General features: G+C 46.0%; 1 protein-coding gene across 3 annotated transcripts in view; it reads left to right on the top strand.

The window, feature by feature from the left end:
• The first annotated feature begins 12497 nt into the window (after window positions 1-12497).
• itga7 (integrin, alpha 7) overlaps window positions 12498-22246 on the top strand; it is a 75065-nt gene continuing 65316 nt past the window's right edge. For all 3 annotated transcript variants that reach the window (XM_060910569.1, XM_060910568.1, XM_060910570.1), the window contains exon 1: window positions 12498-12773. In XM_060910569.1, coding sequence (XP_060766552.1) covers window positions 12604-12773 — 170 coding nt within the window. In that variant the 5' untranslated portion in view covers window positions 12498-12603. The remainder of the gene's footprint in view (window positions 12774-22246) is intronic.

Below are 22246 nucleotides of genomic sequence, written 5' to 3'. Positions count from 1 at the left end.
TCCATGCCCAAGTCCATGTCCGTACCTACACCTGTATCTGAACCCATGTACAGACTGATGCCTGAGCCTGCGCCTAGTCCTGTACCAGGGGCCAATATAGCGGGCCCCAGCATCACACTTTTGCCAAAGCCCAAGGGGGTAATAATCAGTGCCATGCCCAGGGGCCCAGGCCTACCTATTAAGTGCCTTGATGGGCACTTTACTTTGTTTACTTGTGCTTTTAATAAACAGTGTTAGTGCAAATACATCCTGCCTCCTTCCCTAATATAACATTTTGTAGATTATGTTTTAATGATTAATAGACTAACTTACATTTGCTCTGTTAATCTTTTATTACATTTCAGTTAAAAGGAGAAAAAAGTTTTAGATTCTGGAGTCCTGGAAACAGAGTGCACTACATAATGGACATGATTCAGTGTAATAACTAGGGATTAGGGTGTAGTGAGTATGGGGAAGTATATGGGATAGTGAATAGGGAGTAGTGAGTGATTTAAGACACAGCATGAGATTGATTGTGTCAGTGGTTTACAGTAAAAGTGCTGGGAGCCGGAAACACACTTCACTCAGTGCTAAATATACACGCATATTAAAATACACTCTCTCTCTCTCTCTCTCTCTCTCTCTCTCTCTCTCTCTCTCTCTCACACACACACACTTTAGAGAGAGTCACTTTAGAGATTTTCTACTCTTTATTCTCCAAACTACAAAAACGCCGCAGCGCCACAATGAATTCCAACTGAAATTCATTTAACTTCATAATTGTTGTGTTTCAGATGCTGCCTGTGAGGAGAAATCAGACATTCATTCAAGTGTGTGTGTGTGTTTCAGCATTTGTTATCAGTATCTTTATTGTGTTTGCCTGGAAAAATGCTTTCATGATTGACAGCTATGTGAGGAGAGGGGGTGGGGCTTCAGCTGTCAGCCCACCAGTGTGAACACACACAGAGGAAATGTGAAGGTAAAGAAAAAAACTGGTACGATATTGAAGTTAAATTTCAATAATATTTATATAAATGGTTTTAAAGAATGCCTTTGATGAAGTTTTTAATCAAGAAGTTAAAATTTTCAAAATAATGTTTATTTTATTCAGTTTATTCACTTTAACACTCACGAGTGTTTTTTAGTCATATTTTTCACAGAGCAGAGTGTTCAAATTTAATTCTAAATAAATAAAGATTACAAACGCTGACTGTATATTTCTCTCAATTCCCACAGTTTAGAATTGGATTTTTAAAACTTATTTTAAAAAAAAATCCTTTTGAATCATTTTAGGGGTGGGGTTATGATGAGGGATGGGGTTATGATGAGAGGTGGGATTATGATGAGGGGTGGGGTTATGATGAGGGGTGGGGTTATGATGAGACCAGAACTTGTGCCTGCAGCTTTTTCAGGATGTCTCAGTGAAGATGGCGCTGAGTACTGAGGTCACATCACTTCTGCTTAAATTCACATTTTGTTCTTTTGTTCTCTTTTATAATCACATTTTCCGCTTCATGCTCTTTGTGTGCTCTTTTTGTGCTCTGTGTATTCCTCTCATATTTTCACTCAAAGACAAACTGAAACACAGACTGATATTTTTATTTTATTGGTTTGTCTCTCAGCAGATTTTGTGGAATTCCTCATCATCAGTCATAATAATGAAAATTTGCCTAATAATGTAATATGCTAGTGTGTTGTTTTTCCTCCTAAATATAACAACTAAACATTATGATTTGTGACTATCTGCATAATGAATCTACTTTTATATTTTTTATATTTATGGAAAAGTACATTACTGTTACCTTAACATTAAAAATCTTACAATGAGAACTATGATCATCTTCACACAGCTCCTTTTAACAGGAGTTTCAGCGTCTTGCTAAAGGACAGTTCCAAACTGAACTAAGGCAACCCTAACGGGACAAACACTAAATGCCACCACAGTAGTCGGGGGAAGTGCAGTTAGATTAACATGATTAAAATGATCATGAATTAAACACAGATTAATGTGAATTACACAATGAAACAGAATGTAGAGACATAAAGTTCAGAGAATGCAGGAATAAACTCCGGTATAAAGAGCCATTCGCTGTTATAAAGACGGTATTTAGGAGATTTATTTTGTTCAAGTTTTTCTTCTTATTTTTTTCTTTTAAAACAAATTGTGCAGAACAAACCGTCAGTCAGAGAGATAGGGAACATGTTCAGTCAACAGTTCTCTCTCTCTCTCCCTCTCTGTCCTCAGGTCAGTGAGATGAACATGATCAGCCTAATGGTGGCGCTATAGCACTACACTGTATGTTTTAGGCCATGTCTCAAGAACCCTGAGACACAAAATTCATTTTTTCACCTGATTCTGTGGCTAATTCCAAACCAAACTGCAATCTGAGCCAGTTAGCTCCGCCCACTTAGATTTTGAACCTAATATTTGAAACCTACTCTTGCAGTGTAGGCTTAGGATGTTTTTTTGGTCTTTATTAATTGGTATCAAATTACTTTCTTTATTGTTGCATGAAACTCGACAAGCAGATTTGTGAAGAGTGCTTCGATCTCACAGCTTGCCACTTGTATTATTATCTCATCTCATTATCTGTAGCCGCTTTATCCTGTTCTACAGGGTCACAGGCGAGCTGGAGCCTATCCCAGCTGACTACGGGCGAAAGGCGGGGTACACCCTGGACAAGTCGCCAGGTCATCACAGGGCTGTATTATTATTATTATTATTATTATTAAATCATTACACCGGTATCAGATCTCAAGTTCAGGGTTGTCCTTATGGATCCCAGCAACAGGTCGCTGAAGGCAATCCACAGTTCTAGCAGTGTGTCTTTCAGCTGTTTATGGTTCAAGCACTTTCCTGAAAATTCTGGCTGTTCTAAGGAGGACAGTTTCCTGAATAAGATCCACTGGGGTGTCCACACCAATGCACTTAAGATTGCTCTACAACCTTCATGAAACTGTTCCCAAGGTCCCTCTTACTACTGGAAGAACCTTTGTGCGAACTTGCCACATTTTACTAATCTCTCTTGCTAGGTCTTGATATTTGTCAGTCTTCTCCTCTTCTTTTGCCCTTACAATCGTGTCTTCTGGGACTGCAATGTCAATAATTTGACAGATCTGCTTTTGTTTGTTTACGACTATCAGATCAGGTCTCCTTGCTTTTACAGTGGTGCTTGAAAGTTTGTGAACCCTTTAGAATTTTCTATATTTCTGCATAAATATGATCTAAAACATCATCAGATTTTCACACAAGTCCTAAAAGTAGATAAAGAGAACCCAGTTAAACAAATGAGACAAAAATATTATACCTGGTCATTTATTTATTGAGGAAAATAATCCAATATTACATATCTGTGAGTGGCAAAAGTATGTGAGCCTCTTGGATTAGCAGTTAATTTGAAGGTGAAATTAGAGTCAGGTGTTTTCAATCAATGGGATGACAATCAGGTGTGAGTGGGCACCCTGTTTTATTTAAAGAACAGGGATCTATCAAAGTCTGATCTTCACAACACGTTTGTGGAAGTGAATCATGGCACGAACAAAGGAGATTTCTGAGGTCCTCAGAAAAAGCGTTGTTGATGCTCATCAGGCTGGAAAAGGTTACAAAACCATCGCTAAAGAGTTTGGACTCCACCAATCCACAGTCAGACAGATTGTGTACAAATGGAGGAAATTCAAGACCATTCTTACCCTCCCCAGGAGTGGTCGACCAACAAAGATCACTCCAAGAGCAAGGCTTGTAATAGTCGGTGAGGTCACAAAGGACCCCAGGGTAACTTCTAAGCAACTGAAGGCCTCTCTCACATTGGCTAAGGTTAATGTTCATGAGTCCACCATCAGGAGAACACTGAACAACAATGGTGTGCATGGCAGGGTTGCAAGGAGAAAGCCACTGCTCTCCAAAAAGAACATTGCTGCTCATCTGCAGTTTGCTAACAGTCACATGGACAAACCAGAAGGCTATTGGAAAAATGTTTTGTGGATGGATGAGACCAAAATAGAACTTTTTGGTTTAAATGAGAAGCGTGATGTTTGGAGAAAGGAAAACACTGCATTCCAGCATAAGAACCTTATCCCATCTGTGAAACATGGTGGTGGTAGTATCATGGTTTGGGCCTGTTTTGCTGCATCTGGGCCAGGATGGCTTGCCATCATTGATGGAACAATGAATTCTGAATTATACCTGTTAGGGTTTTGCTGGGATTCAAACCCAGTTCGCTGGTGTGATAATCCAGCAAACCCCCACTAGGCCACCAGGGGGGATGACTCAAGTGCAGAGGCGTGAGGCAAAAGTAGAGTAGCAAAAAACAGTTTATTTACAATATGTACAATCCAAAAGGGGGTGGCACGGTGGTGTAGTGGTTAGCGCTGTCGCCTCACAGCAAGAAGGTCTGGGTTCAAGCCCCGTGGCCGGCGAGGGCCCTTCTGTGTGGAGTTTGCATGTTCTCCCCGTGTCTGCGTGGGTTTCCTCCGGGTGCTCCGGTTTCCCCCACAGTCCAAAGACATGCAGGTTAGGTTAACTGGTGACTCTAAATTGACCATAGGTGTGAATGGGAGTGTGAATGGTTGTCTGTGTCTATGTGTCAGCCCTGTGATGACCTGGCGACTTGTCCAGGGTGTACCCCGCCTTTCGCCCATAGTCAGCTGGGATAGGCTCCAGCTTGCCTGCGACCCTGTAGAAGGATAAAGCGGCTAGAGATAATGAGATGAGACAATCCAAAAGGTGTAGTCCAAAAACGCTCAGAAGATATAAGGGAAAAATAAAAAAATCCAAAAGTTCAAAGTCAATACAAAAGCCAAAAAAACAGAAAAGAAGAGGCAAAAATACCAATGCTCTGAACATCCAAAAAACAGTAAATAAAAAGTCCAAAAAGAAAAGCAAAGTGCAAACCACAAAGACAAAGGCAAGGAACACAGAACAGAGGTAACTGGAGTTAAACATAACAGCACAAAGACTCCATGACAAGAGGACTGAACTGAGGGGGTATAAGTACACAAACTAATTAAGGAACAGGGCAGGGCAGGAAACAGGCAATCAAGACAAACACAAAACACAGAACACAGTGGCGACCTCTAGAGGCCAAAACAAACATGACAAGAAAAAGGGAATAACAGCGGCCTCTAGAGGCCAAAACAGTCCCAGTCCTAACAGGACCCCCCCCCCCCCCCCCCCCCCCAGGAGCGTCTCCTGACGTTCCCAGGGTGATCCGGATGGGCCGAATGGAAGTCCCAACAAAGTTCTTCATCCAGTATGTCCCGAGCTGGGACCCAGCAGTGCTCCTCAGGGCCATAGCCCTCCCAGTCCACTAGATATTGAAGGCCCCTGCGGACCCGGCGGGAGTCCAGCAGGCGGCGCACGGTGAAAACAGTCTGACCCTGGAAGATGCGGGGGGGTGGGGGATTACTAGGGGCAGGGGCATATGTGGACGTCAGTACGGGCCACAACAGGGAAACATGGAATGTGGGGTTGATCCTTAGCGTACGTGGTAACTGGAGCCGGTAGGAGACAGGGTTAACTCTGCATACAACCTTGAAGGGGCCAACGTAGCGAGGAGCAAGCTTGCGGTTCTCCACTCACAGCGGAAGGTCCTTGGTGGACAGCCAAACCCACTGCCCAGGGCGGAAAGTGTGGGCAGGTCTTCTATGGCAGTTGGCCTGAGTCTGGTTGGTTCTGGAGGTCTGGATTAGGGTCCTCCTGACCTTGCTCCAGGTCTTGTGACACCATCTCACATATTGGTTGACCGAGGGCACCCCAGCGTCCTCCTCCTGGTCCGGGAACAGAGGTGGCTGGAACCCGAATTGGCACTGGAACGGCAACAGCTTGGTGGCCGATGACTGCAGGGTGTTGTGGGCGTACTCTGCCCATGGCAGCCAGGTGCTCCACGATGTTGGGTTATCCATCGCCAGGCCTCGCAGGGTGGTTTCCAGGTCCTGGTTGAGCCTCTCCGTCTGGCCATTGGACTGGGGGTGGAACCCAGAGGAGAGGCTGGCAGTGGCCCCGATGAGCTTGCAGAAGCCGTGCCACACTCGAGAGGAGAACTGGGGCCCCCGGTCAGAGACGATGTCCTGTGGGAGACCAAAGACTCGGAAGACATGATTAAATAACAATTTAGCTGTGTCAAGGGCAGAAGGGAGCTTGCACAGTGGTATGAAGCAGCAGGCCTTAGAGAATCTGTCGACTATGACTAAAATGACAGTGTTACCTTGAGAGTCAGGAAGGCCCATGATGAAGTCGACCGCCACATGGGACCAGGGATGCCAGGGAATAGGCAGAGGATGCAGGAGACCCTGGGGACGCTGTCGTGAATTCTTGGTTCTGGTGCAGATATCACAGGACAGGATGAATGACCTCATTTCTTTCTCCATGTTCGGCCTCCAGAAGCATCTTTTCAAGAAGTCCAGGGTCCTCCGAGCTCCCGGGTGGGCGGTGAGAGGGGAAGAGTGACCCCACTGGAGAACCTTGGCCCGGGCTTGACGAGGGATGTACAGGAGGCCCAGTGGCCCCGTCCCAGGACCAGGGTCCTGGCGTTGAGCTTGTTGGACGGCCTCCTCAACACCCCAGCGGACAGGAGCCACAATCCGGGACACAGGGATAATAGGCCCAACTTCACTCTCCCTGTTGTTGGGCGAGAACAGCCTGGGGAGCACGTCCGGTTTGGTGTTCTTAGAGCCCGGGCGGTATGATAGGGTGAAATTGAAATGGCTGAAAAACAAAGCCCACCTAGCCTGTCATTGGTTCAGCCTCTTGGCTTGCTGGAGGTACTCCAGGTTCTTATGGTCTGTCCACACCAGGAATGGATGTTGCGCTCCCTCCAGCCAGTGCCTCCACTCCTCAAGGGCCCATTTGACCGCTAGCAGTTCCCGATCCCCCACATCATAGCGGGACTCCGCAGGGCTCAGGTGGTGGGAGAAGTATGCGCAGGGGTGCAACTTTCCTTCCGAACGTTGAGAGAGCACCGCGCCAACACCACTGTCCGAGGCGTCCACCTCCATGATGAATGGTTGGGAAGTGTCCGGGAGGACCAGAATGGATGCCATGCAGAAGCGGTGTTTGAGGTCATTAAATGCCTTTTCCGCCTGAGGGGACCAGACATAAGATCCACCAGTCCTTTTGGTGAGATCCGACATGGGTGCTGCTACGGAACTGAAGTTCCTGATGAACTTGCGGTAGAAGTTAGCGAATCCTAAGAACTGCTGAACCTCCTTAACAGACTTGGGAGTAGGCCAGTCCCGGATGGCCAGGGTCTTGGCTGGGTCCATTTGGAGTTGCCCCGTTCGTACGATAAATCCCAGGAAGGAGACCTCGGGGACATGAAACTCGCATTTCTGGGCTTTAGCAAACAGATTATTCTGTAGAAGTCTCTGGAGGACTTGGCGGACATGGTGGCAGTGCTCCTGTAAGGTCTTAGAAAATATCAGGATGTCGTCGAGGTAGACGAAAACGTATTGATTGATCATATCCCTCAAGACGCCGTTGATAAGGGCCTGAAAAACAGCTGGTGCATTGGTGAGTCCGAAGGGCATCACCTGGTACTTGTAGCGCCCTGACGGGGTGTTAAAGGCGGTCTTTCACTCGTCTCCCTGTCGGATACGGATGAGGTGGTATGCATTCTGTAAGTCCAACTTGGTGAAGATGGTGGCGCCTTGGAGCAGGTCGAATGCTGTGGACATCAGCGGAAGGGGATAGTGGTTGCGCACGGTGATCTTGTTCAGGCCCCTATAGTCAATACATGGCCGGATCCCCCCATCCTTCTTGCCGACAAAGAAGAAGTCGGCACCAGCGGGTGAGGTGGAGGGTCGAATGAACCCAGAGGCCAAGGCTTCCTTGATGTACTCCTCCATGGCCTTGCGTTCTGGCTCAGAGAGGGAAAACAGTCTGCCACGAGGAGGGGTAGTCCCAGGGAGCAAGTCGATGGCACAGTCATAGGCACGGTGCGGAGGGAGAACAGCGGCCTTGCTCTTACTGAAAACGTCCTTGAGATCCCAGTACTCTGTGGGAACTTGAGATAACTCGGTGAGATCAGGAGGCTCGGCAGGAGACACAGGAGAGCTAGAGAGCAGACAAGAGGCATAGCAAGCAGGACCCCACTCCACAACCTGGCTAGTGACCCAGTCTATACGAGGGTTGTGGCGGGTAAGCCAAGGAAGACCTAGAATAACTGGGAACTCTGGTGAAGGAATCAGGTGCAGGGATATTTCTTCCTTGTGACCTTGAGACTGGAGGAAGACTGGAGAAGTTACTTGGGTGACTCTTCCGTCACCTAAGGCTTGGCCATCGAGGGCAGACACAGACAGTGGGACTTCAAGAGGCGCAGTTGGGACATTGATACTTTCGGCGAAGTGGATATCCATAAAGTTTCCAGCCGCCCCTGAGTCTAACAAGGCCTGGCAAGAGTGGACGGACTCACCCCAGGAGATGGAAACCGGGATGTAGATTCCTTGGCCAGGAAGTCCGGGAGAGAGGGTAGGCCCCGTCACAACCCTCCCTCGGCTGGACGGGGCGGTCCTTTTCCTGAGAGCTCGGGACATGATGCTCGGAAGTGACCAGGCTTGCCACAGTAGATGCAGCACTTGTCCCTCCTTCTGCACTCCCTCTCAGATGTGGAGAGGCGAGTATGGCCCACTTGCATGGGTTCTGGACAGTCACTGGAGGAGGTAGACGGGCTCCATGTTGAGGCAGTGAGGCCGGGGAGACTCAGGACTTGGCGGCGCTCTCTAATCCTGTTGTCAATATGAATGGCATGAGAAATCAGTGTTTCGAGGTCACTTGGGCATCCGATAGAGGCCAGACCATCTTTGATGGGGTCAGACAGACCGTGGTGAAAGGCTGAAACCAGGGCAGTCTCGTTCCATCCACTTACTGCTGCGAGCGTCCGGAACGAGATGGCGTAGTCTGCGACACTTCCTCCTTGCCGGATGGACATGAGCTTTCTGGCTGCGTCTTTACTGATGTCTGCTTGATCGAAGACACGAAGCATCTCCTCCATAAACAGCTGGAAATCAGAGCACTCAGGTCCCTGTCTCTGCCAGACGGCTGTTGCCCAAGCCTTACCAGCTAACAAGGTTATCACAAAGGCAATCTTGCGGCAATCCGTAGTGTAGGTGGTAGGCTGGAGCTCAAAGGTGAGTTGGTACTGGGTAAGGAACTCCCGACACTCACTGTGCTTGCCATCGTACCTCTGTGGTGCAGGAAGGCTGGGTTCGCGAGGTGAAGGAGGCAGCATGGCAGGAGACCCTGGAGCAGGAGCAGATGGTGGAGCAGGAGCAGAATCAGGCGGAGGAGATGGGAGCAGAGAAGTCAGCTGTGCCAGGGTTTTCCCAATTTGCTGAAGCAGCACCTCGTGGTGAGCAAGAGTCCGTCCATGAGTGTCCATGGTGGATCCGAGGCGTGTTAACGCGGCCATCATTCCCTGAAGGTTAGCTGGGTAGACAGTTGAAGAAGCCTCTGCTGAGTCGGTCATGACGGAGTCTTTCTGTTAGGGTTTTGCTGGGATTCGAACCCGGTTTGCTGGTGTGATAATCCAGCAAACCCCCACTAGGCCACCAGGGGGGATGACTCAAGTGCAGAGGCATGAGGCAAAAGTAGAGTAGCAAAAAACAGTTTATTTACAATATGTACAATCCAAAAGGTGTAGTCCAAAAACGCTCAGAAGATATAAGGGAAAAAATAAAAAAATCCAAAAGTTCAAAGTCAATACAAAAGCCAAAAATCCAGAAAAGAAGAGGCAAAAATACCAACGCTCAGAAGATCCAAAAAACAGTAAATACCAAGTCCAAAAAGTCCAAAAAGAAAAGCAAAGTGCAAACCACAAAGACAAAGGCAAGGAACACAGAACAGAGGTAACTGGAATTAAACATAACAGCACAAAGACTCCGTGACAAGAGGACTGAACTGAGGGGGTATAAGTACACAAACTAATTAAGGAACAGGGCGGGGCAGGAAACAGGCAATCAAGACAAACACAAAACACAGAACACAGTGGCGACCTCTAGAGGCCAAAACAAACATGACAAGAAAAAGGGAATAACAGCGGCCTCTAGAGGCCAAAACAGTCCCAGTCCTAACAATACCAGCGAATTCTAAAGGAAAATGTCAGGTCATCTGTCCATGAACTGAATCTCAAGAGAAGGTGGGTCATGCAGCAAGACAACGACCCTAAGCACACAAGTCGTTCTACCAAAGAATGGTTAAAGAAGAATAAAGTTAATGTTTTGGAATGGCCAAGTCAAAGTCCTGACCTTAATCCAATGGAAATGTTGTGGAAGGACCTGAAGCGAGCAGTTCATGTGAGGAAACCCACCAACATCCCAGAGTTGAAGCTGTTCTGTATGGAGGAACGGGCTAAAATTCCTCCAAGCCGGTGTGCAGGACTGATCAACAGTTACCGCAAACGTTTAGTTGCAGTTATTGCTGCACAAGGGGGTCACACCAGATACTGAAAGCAAAGGTTCACATACTTTTGCCACTCACAGATATGTAATATTGGATAATTTTCCTCAATAAATAAATGACCAAGTATAATATTTTTGTCTCATTTGTTTAACTGGGTTCTCTTTATCAACTTTTAGGACTTGTGTGAAAATCTGATGTTGTTTTAGGTCATATTTATACAGAAATATAGAAAATTCTAAAGGGTTCACAAACTTTCAAGCACCACTGTATCTCATAATCTGTCAGGAAGCTGAAGTCCCACAACACTTAAAATTTCTCATTCTCCAGGACAGTTTCTGGCCGATGTTCATACCATCACTCTTCTCTCTGCGTTTCCCTGATGGGTCTCAGTGTAACGCCCGCACCACATTATTATGCCATCTTTTATATTCCGTTTGAGCAAATTTCTGGCATCCACACACAACATGGCTCACTGATTCATCTGTGTGATCACACATTCCACACTGTGCATTATCTTGGGTCTTGTCTATATTCGCCTTAATATGGTTTGTCCTTCGTGCCTCTGTCTCTCTTTTCAGCTCTCCTCTCCTCAACCAGGACCCTGTGGACTGGTTTCTCTCAGTTTCTGTTTGTCTTAGAACCTGACCGTACAAGGTCTTCTCCTTCCATTCTGCTATATTTTCAGTTGTTTTTCTATCTTTTTGACCTTTTAGAGTCTATAGATCCTGGAATTGTGTGTTTCCCTTTCTTTGGAGACTCTATGAGCTTTTCATCACATTGTACAATGTAATTTTGCAGTCAGACGCTTGCTTGTTCGACACAATCAGCTACTGATCCCTGTACTTGGCCTCGCCCTCCTTCTCACCTGGGGACATACAGGCAAGCAACACAATCTCTCGGATTCAGTGCCCGGTTCATCGTCAGGAGTGTTCTTATTCTAATATCCAGGTCTTTTAACTCCTTTTTTGTCCAGTTGATACTGTCCCCGGCATACCTGATGAGGGACATGGCCCCCGGTGTTGATTCCTGGTATTGGATTCCTGCCACTCAGTTTGGATCCAGCAACCTTTTGAACACGCCTCAGATATTCCTTGCTGATCTTATCCTTTATTCACTCATGAAGCATTTAATCTGCTTCTGAGACTCCAAGGTATTTATACCCCTCATTCTCTTTCAGTGCTTCGATGTGCTTGTCATCGGGAAGTTGGACACCATGAGTGTGCACTATCACCTCTTTTCAGTATCAGGACAGCACACGTCTCCTGAACTGCATCACAACATCTTGGCTAAAGATTCACATGTGTAGATAAGGGATTCGAACTGGGATTTATCTTTGCTGTACAACTTTAAATTATCCACGTCGAGCAGATGGTTGATTTTTGTCCTTTCCCTAAATTGGGACCCTGCTGTCGCCTTCCTGAGGAGGAGTGTGAGATGTATAAGAGCGATAATGAACAGGAGTGGTGACAGTGAGTCCCCCAGAAAGAAGAAGAAGAAGCCTTTATTTGTCACACGTACACTCAAGCACAGACTTAAGCACACTGTGAAATTTCTCCTCTACTTAATGCACCTGAAGTGAATACACACACACAAGTAAGCAATGAGCACACACACACACACACACACACACAGAGCAGTGGGTAGCTATGCTACAGCACCCAGGGAAAGATTCCTTTTTTGATTCGGACCTCTCCCAAGTTTATAATAATAATAATTAGATATGATTTTGCTTTTTTATATTTTTTGGTCATTCTTTCTGCTTTTTTGTTTTATTTTTCTTTATCACATTTTTTGTCTTTTCTTTCATTTCTTTTCTTTCACTCACTTTGAAATATAAACAAGTAAATCTTACTGATGTCTCACTGTTATTTATTCTCTATTCAGTGGTGTCCAAGTGTCCCAACGTCCTCGCCTGGTATTCATCTGGCAGAGTGTCAACTGGAGCTTCAACTGAGAGAGAGACAGACAGACAGAGAGAGAGACAGAAGGGAAGGGGGAGGAGTGTGCAGGCTATTCAGGGCTCTTGTCCTCTGTGTCCATCACAGCCCAGGGGGCGGAGCTTGTATACACACACACACACACACACTGTCCCGCTCTCACACTCAGCTCAGACTGACAGCAGCGAGTGGAGACACAGACGCACTGACGGACGGCGCCACTGAGGAAGCAGGAGCTCACTGAAGATTTTAGGACACTGCTTTTGTGTGTGTGTGTGTGTGTGTTAGTTAGTGATGGCACTCCAGCTTCCACTCCCGGTGTGTGTGTTCATGTTGTTGTGGTCATGTGTGTTTGGCTTTAACCTGGAGACCACCGATACGCTGAGCAAAGAGGGAGAACGCGGCAGCTTCTTCGGCTTCTCACTTGCCCTCCACACACAGACCTCCCCCCGTTACCAGAGCTGGTGAGCACACACACACACACACTTCTTATAATACACGTCTAGTCACTCTGACTCTTTACACACACACACACACACACACACACACTTCTTATAATACACGTCTAGTCACTCTGACTCTTTACACACACACACTTATAATACACATCTAGTCACTCTGACTCTTTACACACACACACACACACACACTTATAATACACATCTAGTCACTCTGACTCTTTACACACACACACACACACACACACACACACACACACACACACACAGTGCCACTCAAGGCTGTGATGATATATTTGTACAGATACTTCATCCCAGTATATTAGTATTATGATCTATCTATCTATCTATCTATCTATCTATCTATCTATCTATCTATCTATCTATCTATCTATCTATCTGTTGATAATAAAAACAGAAATATTTCTGTAAATTGAATGGGTTGTGTCTTGTTGATTGGGCTGTGGCAGTGTATCAGTATAAAGTTGTATCAAAACATTTTGAGATCACGATATATTGTTACCTTTGTGTAATAAGTTTATATCTCCTGTTTAATCGTAACAAAATATCAGTGCAATATTTCACCATAGTTGTCTTTTAAAAGACGTTCACTCGTTTCTGTCTCACAGTCACAACTGTGACGATGTTTCAGTATAAAAATATACAGAGGCTATTACATGGTGGTGTGAAGATATGAAGTTTATCTTCAAGTGGTGAGTGTATATATCACGAGTGAGGGAAGTGAACGAGTGAAAATATTTTCAACACGAGAAGATAAACTTCATATCTTCTCACCACTGTGTAATGTTCTTTATATTATATGGACACATCCACAAAAATACGCAAGTTAATGAAAAAAATTTAAATTTTGAACCGGTTCGCCATTTCAACAGCACGCATTTAGTCAGCAGGAAAACACTGGGAGTGACGTCATTGGAGTGGAATATCGGGAAATATGTCACTCAGATCTGTGATGTATTTCAGATGAAAACTGTGAGTTTTTCAACACAAAATATCTTCAAGCCAACATGTGATTTTCTTTTTATTGTATCGACACATTCACAAACAAAAAGTCCCCAAATTTATCAAAACAATTCAATGATTTCCTCACAAGTGAAGATTTTGGAAAATATGTGACTCAATAGTCCTGGATGTATTTCATATGAAAAATGTGAATGGTGTGTTTCCCAGTAAAACAATCGTGTGTGTGTAATAAATCACACTATTTTGTTTTTTTGATCTTCACTGACAGACTGTAATAATTACATCTAACACTGTCGTTTACTTTGATTGTAAAATGTATTCCAGCACAAATTCAATCCACTCATTCTGTCAGCATTAAAGTGAAAATTTATCACATCAGCAGAGTGATTCTATAGCAATATATCATCACAGCCCTGATTAAACTCTAATCGGATAATTAAATGGGAACGGATTACATCACTACTGTTGGACAGACAAAAATCCTAATAACAGAAATAACAGAATTGTCTCTCAGTTGGATTGTTGATGATATATTGGTATGATATCGTGATATATTGTACAGCCCTGCACTGATATTTAACTCTGTAGGAAGTGGAACACACACGTCTCGGCTGATCCACTGCATCAGGGCCAGATTTTATTAAAGCTAAGGATAGACAGTGTGATATACTGAACACACACACACACACACGGCTCATTTTTCAGTGCTCAGCATTTCTTTCCTGTATCGACTTTATTGATTGGAGAGCGTAGGATGGCGACACTTCATTACGGTTATGCACCGTGTGTGTGTGTGTGTGTGTGTGTGTGTGTGTGTGTGTGTGTGTGTGTGTGTGTGTGTGTGTGTGATTTACTGTGTGTGTAAAATGAGCTGGTTTGGAGACTGATGTCCCCTGACGTCATACACACTGTTTTATTGGCTGAAATCAGTCACATGGTTCCTACACACTGATGCAGCTCTGCGTCATGTTCCAACATTTTCTTAAATTATTCATATTTTTTAATCAAATTATGAAGGATTTGTTTAATGTTTTTTTTGTTTTAATGCTGTCAATAATCTCTGCACCTTTATCTCATTCAAAATAACACAACCAATATCATGAATATTCATGATTACGCAAATCAGGAAACACCCCCATGACCTCACTAACCTTAGTGAACTTTGCTAACTTCAGTCACAGATAAATAATAACACACTCATCGTTTTCATTATTGTACATTATGACCATACTGTGTGTGTGTGTGTGTGTGTGTGTGTGTGTGTGTGTGTGTGTGTGTGTGTTAGCATCAGTAATGCTAATCTAAAAGCGACATTTATCTCATGCCCACTTCAGGACAGAAACAGAAGTGTATTTTTAAGCATGTTCCACCAACACACTCACTACACTCTCCTCACTGCTCACTACCCCTTCCTGTAGTGCGCACTACCTAGTAATGTAGTTAAGGAGGGAAGAACTGTGGCAGAAAGGTTCTAGTTCCTGTTACAACTCTGGTAGAACCCTGGCTGCAGGTTGATGGACATGGCACAGTGACACATTCACACAGAAATGATGTGGTTCATGAATGGTTACAGAATCATGAAGTAAAATAGGACATAGGGACACTACATAGTCACACTACATTGGAACACTACACAGGGACACTACATAGTCACACTACACATGGACACAACACAGGGACACTACATAGTCACACTACATCAGGACACTACATTGGAACATTACACAGGGACACTACACAGGGACACTATACAGGGAGATCACATAGTGACACTACAGAGGGACACTACACAGAGACACTACACAGGGACACTACATAGTCACACTACACAGGGACACTACATAGTCACACTACACAGGAACACTACACAGGGAGATCACATAGTGACACTACAGAGGGACACTACATAGTCACACTACATTGGAACACTACACAGGGAGATCATATAGTCACACTGCATAGTGACACTACACGGACACTACACAGGGACGCTACATCAGGACACTACACAGGGACACTACATAGTCAGACTACAGAGGGACACTATATCAGGACACTATATAGGGACACTACTTCAGGACACTACACAGGGACACCACATAGTCACACTGCATAGGGACACTACAGGACACTGCACATGGCCACTACATAGTCACAGCGCATAGGGACACTACATCAGGACACTACACAGGGACACTACAGCACAGTGGTGTAAGTGGTTAGCATGGTTGCCTCACAGTAAGAAGGTCCAGGTTCGAGCCCCGGGGCCGGCGAGGGCCTTTCTGTGTGGAGTTTGCATGTTCTCCCCGTGTCCGCGTGGGTTTCCTCCGGGTGCTCCGGTTTCCCCCACAGTCCAAAGACATGCAGGTTAGGTTAATATGGGACGGCCTTGGGCTGAGGTGCCCTTGAGCGAGGCACCGAACTCCCAACTGCTCCCCGGGCGCTGTTAGCGTGGCTGCCCACTGCTCTGGGTGTGTGTGTGCTCATTGCTCACGTGTGTGTGCATGTGTATGTTCACTGCTTCAGATGGGTTAAATGCAGAGAGGAAATTTCACAAGTGTGTGATGAATAAAGTTGTGCTTTCTTTCTTTCTTACTTTTTTTACACAGGGACACTACATAGGGGCACTACATCAGGACACTACACAAGGACATCACATAGTCACACTGCATAGGGACTCTATACATGGACACTACATAGTCACACTACATCAGGACATTACACAGGGACACTACATAGTCACAGTGCATAGGGACACTACATCAGGACACTACACATGGACACTACATAGGGACACTACACCGGGACACCACATAGTCACAGTACACAGGGACACTACATCAGGACACTACATAGAGACACCACATAGTCACACTGCATAGGGACTCTACACAGGGACACTACATAGTCACAGTGCATAGGGACACTACATAGTCACACTACATAGGGATGCTACATCAGGACACTACACAGGGACACCACATAGTCACACTGCACAGGGACTTCACACAGGGATACTACATAGTCACACTACATCAGGACACTACACAGGGACACTACATAGTCACAGTGCATAGGGACACTACATCAGGACCCTACATAGGGATGCTACATCAGGACACTACACAGGGACTCTACACAGGGACACTACATAGTCACACTACATCAGGACACTACACAGGGACACTACATAGTCACAGTGCATAGGGACACTACATCAGGACCCTACATAGGGATCTTTCGATTACGTTCATTATGTCTTATATTGAATATTGTTAGTTTTTTCTTTTTTATCAGACATCTAATTTTAGACATCTAATCTAATAGGGATGTTACATCAGGACACTACACAGGGACACCACATAGTCACACTACATCAGGACACTACACAGGGACACTACATAGTCACACTACATCAGGACACTACACAGGGACACTACATAGTCACAGTGCATAGGGACACTACATCAGGACACTACACTGGGACACCACATAGACACAGTGCATAGGGACACTACACAGGGACACCACATAGTCACAATGCATAGGGACACTACATAGGGACACGACATCAACACACTACACAGGGACACTACATCGTCACATTACATAGGGACACTACACAGGGGCACTACATAGTCACACTACATAGAGACACTACATAGTCACACTACACAGGGACACCACATCAGGACACTACATAGGGATACTACATAGTCACATATGGGCGCTGTGTGAGATGGCTGCCTCTCCAGTAGCTCTGTAGTTTTTAGCTCTTTAAACCTCTTTTTTTCCATCTTTTTTTACTTTTCTGCTCTTCTTACTAAGACATAGTGTGTTTAACTATATAACATGGATATATTTAACTTTAACATGCAACCAGGAGCCAGTTTTCTCTCTTATTCAAGAGAGGAGCTGCTGGCCCTGAAAACAATGGGACGAGCCGGGATACGACACCCCATCCCGGCGGAGCTGAGGAGGAAACCCAGAGGCTGCAAGGCTGGAGCTAAGCTAAAGGCTAGGCTAGCGGACATCCGGCGGTACTACAAACCATCCATTCCCTCCGTTATCATGGGGAATGTGAACTCGCTGCCGAATAAAATCGACGAGCTTTCCGCTCTGAATAACCAGCGGATTTACCGGGAGAGCAGCTTATTTATCTTTACGGAGACATGGCTAACACACCTTGTACCGGATGCTAACGTGGACCTGCGGGGATTCACTGCTGTGAGAGCTGACAGAGACACTAACACATGCGGGAAAAGCAAAGGTGGGGGACTCATCATTTATGTTAACAACCGCTGGTGTAACCCGGGACATATCTCCGTAAAGACAGTTTTATGTTGCCCGGACTTGGAGCTGCTAGCCGTTAGCCTGCAGCCATATTATCTGCAGAGGGAGTTCAGTCACATGATCACCATCTGTGTTTACATCCCTCCGAGGGCAGACGCAGCCGCTGCACGTGAGAGGATTCACTCTGTCACAGCAAGGCTGCAGACACAGCACCCTGAGGCATTTATCATCATTTCTGGGGACTTTAATCATGCTACTTTGGACTCTACTTTGGCTGCTTTTTACCAGGCTGTGGATTGTCCAACAAGGAACAACAGGACAATTGACTTGCTGTATGCTAATGTGAGGGATGCATACAGAGTCACACCCCTCCCCCCACTAGGGAAGTTCAAGATTCACGATTAACTTTATTGTCTCACAAAGTGAGAAATTTGTTCTGGGCCATTCGCCCATGCTGCAGCCACAACACAGAACATACAATACAACACAATAAAAAAACATACAATCTATATGCGCATCCATATCATACAAGGTGCCTAAAAGTGCAAGAAACATTGTGAATTAAAAAAAAAAGTCTGACCACAACCTGGTTCTTCTACAGCCGAAGTACACCCCCCTGGTTCAAAGGCAGCCTGCAACAACTAGCTCCATCAGGAGGTGGTCCCCTGAAATGGAAGATGCCCTCAGGGACTGTTATGACATCACAGACTGGGATGTGCTGCTTCGCCCACACTGTGAGGACATAGAGAGGCTGACACACTGTCTGACGGATTACCTTAACTTCTGTGCAGACGTGGTCTCCTCTGCTAAGACTGTATGGTGTTACCCTAATAACAAGCCATGGGTAACACAGGAAGTCAAAGCTGTCCTCAACAGGAAGATGGCCGCCTTCAGGAGCAGGGATAGGGAGGCAATGAAAGCAGCACAGCAGGAGGTAAAACGCTGCATGAGGGAAGCTAAGGACAGCTACAGGAGAAAGGTGGAGCAGAAGCTGAAGGAGAACAGCATGAGGGAGGTCTGGGAAGGTGTGAAAACCATCACAGGCCACAATACAAAGACCAGAGTCGTTGAGGGGACAGTGGAGAGGGTGAATGAGTTGAATGACTTTTTCAATCGGTTCAACCAGCCCACATCCCCCCCACCCTCTCCCTCACTGCAGCCATCTCTCCTTCTTCCCTCAACACACCTCCCCCCAGTCATCACAGCAGCCCCCTCCTCCCCCAGCTCAACAGTCAGTGCGTTTACATGCACATCCAAATCAAGCTACTGTCGGTAATCGAGCTAAGGGTCCCAGCAGGGGTGCCAGAGAAATCCAATCCTACATGCACACAAGGAAATCGAGCTACTGCATGAGGTACATTGTGCACCCGAGCCACAGGTGGCGCTACACGCCCCATCGTGTTGGTACACTTCCGGTTGTCGTCATGAAGAAGAGCTATTCAAGAGTATAAACAAAGTTATCAGTTCCGTGTTCATTCACTTTAATATATTCAACTCTTTAAGCTGAATGAGCATGAACTCTGTCTCCTCATTGCCCCAGAAGTGCATGTTTCTGCTCGCCATTTTCTCTTCTTCGTTCGTTCGTTCTCCTTGTTCCTCCTGACCTCTTCTGCTGCTCGCTACTACTACTGTTGTCATGCCGACCGAGGCTGTTGTGTTTCCCGCTTGTGGTCTCGTCACTCGTCACTTCTGGAAGGGGCAGTGCTGAAGTAAGTAGCTCGACTACGTAGCTCAATAGGGTTTACATGCACTAAGTAGCTCGGCTACAATCGCATAATCTAGGTCGCGTAGCTCGATTACGAGCAATCAAGTTCGGTTCGATTTCAGCCAAGCTAAGGTGTTTCCATGGCATTTAGAACTTTGATTTCAGTCGAGCTACGGCAGAAATTCAATTTTCTCTATGTGCATGTAAACGCACTGACAGACTCCTCCATGCATTACTGCAGACCAGGTCAGAGGTCAACTGAGGAAGCTTCACCCCAGGAAAGCAGCAGGCCCGGACAAGGTGTGTCCCAGACTGCTGAAGACCTGTGCTGCTGAACTGGGTGAACCACTCCAACGCATCTTCAACCTCAGCCTGCAGCTGGGGAGAGTGCCCACCCTCTGGAAGACATCATGTATCATTCCAGTTCCCAAAAAGAATCGGCCCAGCGAGCTGAACGACTTCCGACCGGTAGCGCTCACTTCACATCTGATGAAGGCGTTGGAGTGGCTCTTCCTCAGCCTCCTCAGACCCCAGGTACAGCATGCCCAGGACTGTCTGCAGTTTGCGTACCGGGCAGGTGTCAGTGTGGAAGACGCCATCCTCTACCTGCTACACCGAGCCCACTTGCATCTGGATAAGGGAAATAGCACAGTGAGGATCCTCTTCTTGGACTTCTCAAGTGCCTTCAACACCATCCAGCCCCTATTGCTTCAGGACAAACTGAACAGGATGCAAGTGGACCCCTGCCTGGTCACCTGGATCTCCAGCTACCTCACTGACAGGCCGCAGTACGTCAGGCTGAAGGACATCATGTCTGACACTGTGATTAGCAGCACCGGCGTACCCCAGGGCACGGTGCTGGCCCCTCTTCTCTTCACCCTGTACACCGCGGACTTCTGCTACAACACGGAGCTGTGTCACATTCAGAAGTTTGCCAATGACACAGCCATCATTGGGTGTATCAGTGATGACAGAGAGGAGGAGTATAGGAGCCTGGTGAGGGACTTTGCTGTTTGGTGCAACAGGAACCATCTGCAGCTCAACACCTCAAAGACCAAGGAGCTGGTCATTGACTTTGGGAGGTCCAGACCAAGGTGACAACCAGTTCTGATCGTGGGAGTCGAGGTGGAGGCTGTGGATTCCTACAAGTACCTCGGGCTGTGGCTGGACAGCAAGCTCACTTATACAGGAAGGGACAGAGCAGGCTGTACTTCCTTAGGAGGCTGCGGTCCTTTAAAATCTGCAGGAAACTCCTGTGGATGTTCTATCAGTCTGTGGTCGCCAGTGTCCTGTTTTACACCGTGGTGTGCTGGGGGGGCAGCACATCCAAGAAGGACACATCCAGGCTGGACAAGCTGATCAGGTGGGCCGGCTCTGTGGTCGGCATGAAGCTGGACTCTCTGTTGACGGTGGCAGAGAAGAGGTCTATGGACAAACTATTGAACATCATGGACGATGCCAGTCACCCTCTGCACACAGTCATCAGCAACCAGAGGAGCCTGTTCAGTGACAGAATGCTCCTTCCCAAGTGCAGGACGAACAGACTCAAAAACTCCTTTGTCCCTCACACCATCAGACTGTACAACTCGTCTCTGGGGGGGAGGAGGGGGAACAGGAGGACAGAGGATGGGAAGGAGCAGTAGCCTAGACTAACAATAAGCAATACCGGACAATGTGCAATATAAAGTGCAATATCTCTCCTGCTGCCGCGCCCCCCCCCTTCTACCCACCTTTCCCCCCTTCCTCTCTTCCCCATATCTTATTCTTTTATATTTGTATATGTAAATACTTAATTTATTTTAATTTATCTAGAAGTTTTTCTCTATTTCTTTTCTCTGTTTATCTGTAATGATGCTGCTGGAATCTTAATTTCCCTGAAGGAACCCTCCCAAAGGGATCAATAAAGTTTTATCTAATCTAATCTAATCTAATCTAATCTAATCTAATCTAATCTAATCTAATCTAATCTACATAGTCACACTACACAGGGACACTACATAGTTATACTACATAGGGACACTTCATCAGGACACTACAGTGCAGTGACACCTCAGAAGTTCACACATTTATTTCACCTTATTCCTGAAGTTTCCTGTCTATGAAAAGAGACACCACTGAAACGCCAGCAGCTGAAACTCAAACCCTTTATCAGAGAGACAGATTATAAGAGAGTGAGACAGATTTCTGTCATGTTTATAAGAGAGTGAGACAGTTTCCTGTCACCCCTCACTTCAGGCTGTGAAAGAGAAAAAAACACACAGAGAAGTTGACATGACACCCAGTGTGAGTCACACCTCACCTTACACACACACACACACCTCCTCTTTAATGTTGGAGTGTTTACCCGTTTAATATATTATTAGTTTTATTTGAGTTTTTATAAATTTCACTCATCAATCTGCAGGAAATAAATATTCAGCACTTTCAGTTTAATTTATAGGAGCTGTGTAAAAACGTGTGTGTGTTTGGAAAAAGACTGGAATTTCATCACACACAC

The sequence above is a fragment of the Neoarius graeffei genome, chromosome 26 (assembly GCF_027579695.1).
Source record: "Neoarius graeffei isolate fNeoGra1 chromosome 26, fNeoGra1.pri, whole genome shotgun sequence".
In the NCBI taxonomy this organism is placed as follows: domain Eukaryota; kingdom Metazoa; phylum Chordata; class Actinopteri; order Siluriformes; family Ariidae; genus Neoarius; species Neoarius graeffei.
Note: the sequence above shows the minus strand (reverse complement) of the source record. Positions and strands in the feature narration are given on the sequence as shown.